Below are 992 nucleotides of genomic sequence, written 5' to 3' on the forward strand. Positions count from 1 at the left end.
GTTTCTTGAGCAGCAAATCAGCATATTAGAATGATTTCTAAAGGAGCATGTAACACTGAAGACTGGAGTGATGGCTTCTCCATCAGGAAAAAAATACATCTCAATAATATTATCATAGAAAACAGTTATTTTACATTGTAATATTTTTCAATATTAGTTTTTACTGTATTTTTGATCAAATAAAAGCAGTCTTGGTGAACATAATAGACTTTTCAAAAACACAAATCTTTCTAACCCCAATCTTTTGATCAGTACATATTATTTTATGCTGAATATCCTAATTCATGCACATCTCCACCTAGAGATGCAAATCCACAATATCTGCATAGTTCATTGTTGTCAGTAGTTTTTGATTAATATGTTATGCATATGAACAGTATTGCAGATAACCTCCCTGTGGCCACGCGGCTGGAGCTTTACCCAAACAAAGAGGAAGGAATGGAAGAGGAACAGAAGAAGGACACACAGAAGGATATCCAGTTTGAGCATGGCTACAGACTCGGCTTCACCGAAAACAACAAGGTAGTCCTGAAGAGCATCTTTTTCCATTAGCAGAATTTTATGCCAGTCTATAGATGTAGACAGTGAGCAATTATTTATTCATGGACATTGATTTCCATTACAGAAAATTGCACCTATTGACCTATCATGGAAATATGCATTATTTCTGGTGATATCATTTTGGTTCTCACTTCTAATTTTGCATGATTGATTGACACATGCTGTCTTGCTCTGCCCTTGTAGTTCTATTTGCACAACCATCTGTCATTCATCCTGTACTTTCACAAAGAAAGGGTGGAGGAGGATGTCGAACACAATTACAGAGTTGTACGTTTCGAGGTGATGCCAAAGAGTGTAAAATTAGAAGGTAAGTCACCAGCAATGCAAGGAAATGTAAAATTAAAATAGTGAAACATGGTGATAGATGGGGTGACGACAGAAAATGTCAATTTTAAATATAAATATATATATATATATATATATATATATAC

General features: G+C 34.7%; 1 protein-coding gene across 1 annotated transcript; it reads left to right on the plus strand.

Moving 5' to 3' along the window:
- Nucleotides 1–335: 335 nt before the first annotated feature.
- LOC107735813 (transmembrane 9 superfamily member 4-like) lies at nucleotides 336–928 on the plus strand. Its single transcript, XM_016547389.1, has 2 exons — nucleotides 336–522; nucleotides 745–928. The coding sequence occupies exons 1-2, from the start codon at nucleotides 364–366 to the stop codon at nucleotides 907–909; spliced, it is 324 nt and encodes a 107-aa protein (XP_016402875.1). The 5' UTR covers nucleotides 336–363; the 3' UTR covers nucleotides 910–928.
- Nucleotides 929–992: the final 64 nt, after the last annotated feature.

This window comes from Sinocyclocheilus rhinocerous, unplaced genomic scaffold (genome assembly GCF_001515625.1).
Source record: "Sinocyclocheilus rhinocerous isolate Xijiao unplaced genomic scaffold, SAMN03320098_v1.1 C36305557, whole genome shotgun sequence".
Lineage (NCBI taxonomy): Eukaryota > Metazoa > Chordata > Actinopteri > Cypriniformes > Cyprinidae > Sinocyclocheilus > Sinocyclocheilus rhinocerous.

Coding starts and splice junctions, on each gene's coding strand:
- LOC107735813 (XM_016547389.1), top strand. CDS start 364: ATGCATATGAACAGTATTGCAGATAACCTCCCTGTGGCCACGCGGCTG. Junction 523..744: donor GCTTCACCGAAAACAACAAG/GTAGTCCTGAAG, acceptor CTGCCCTTGTAG/TTCTATTTGCACAACCATCT.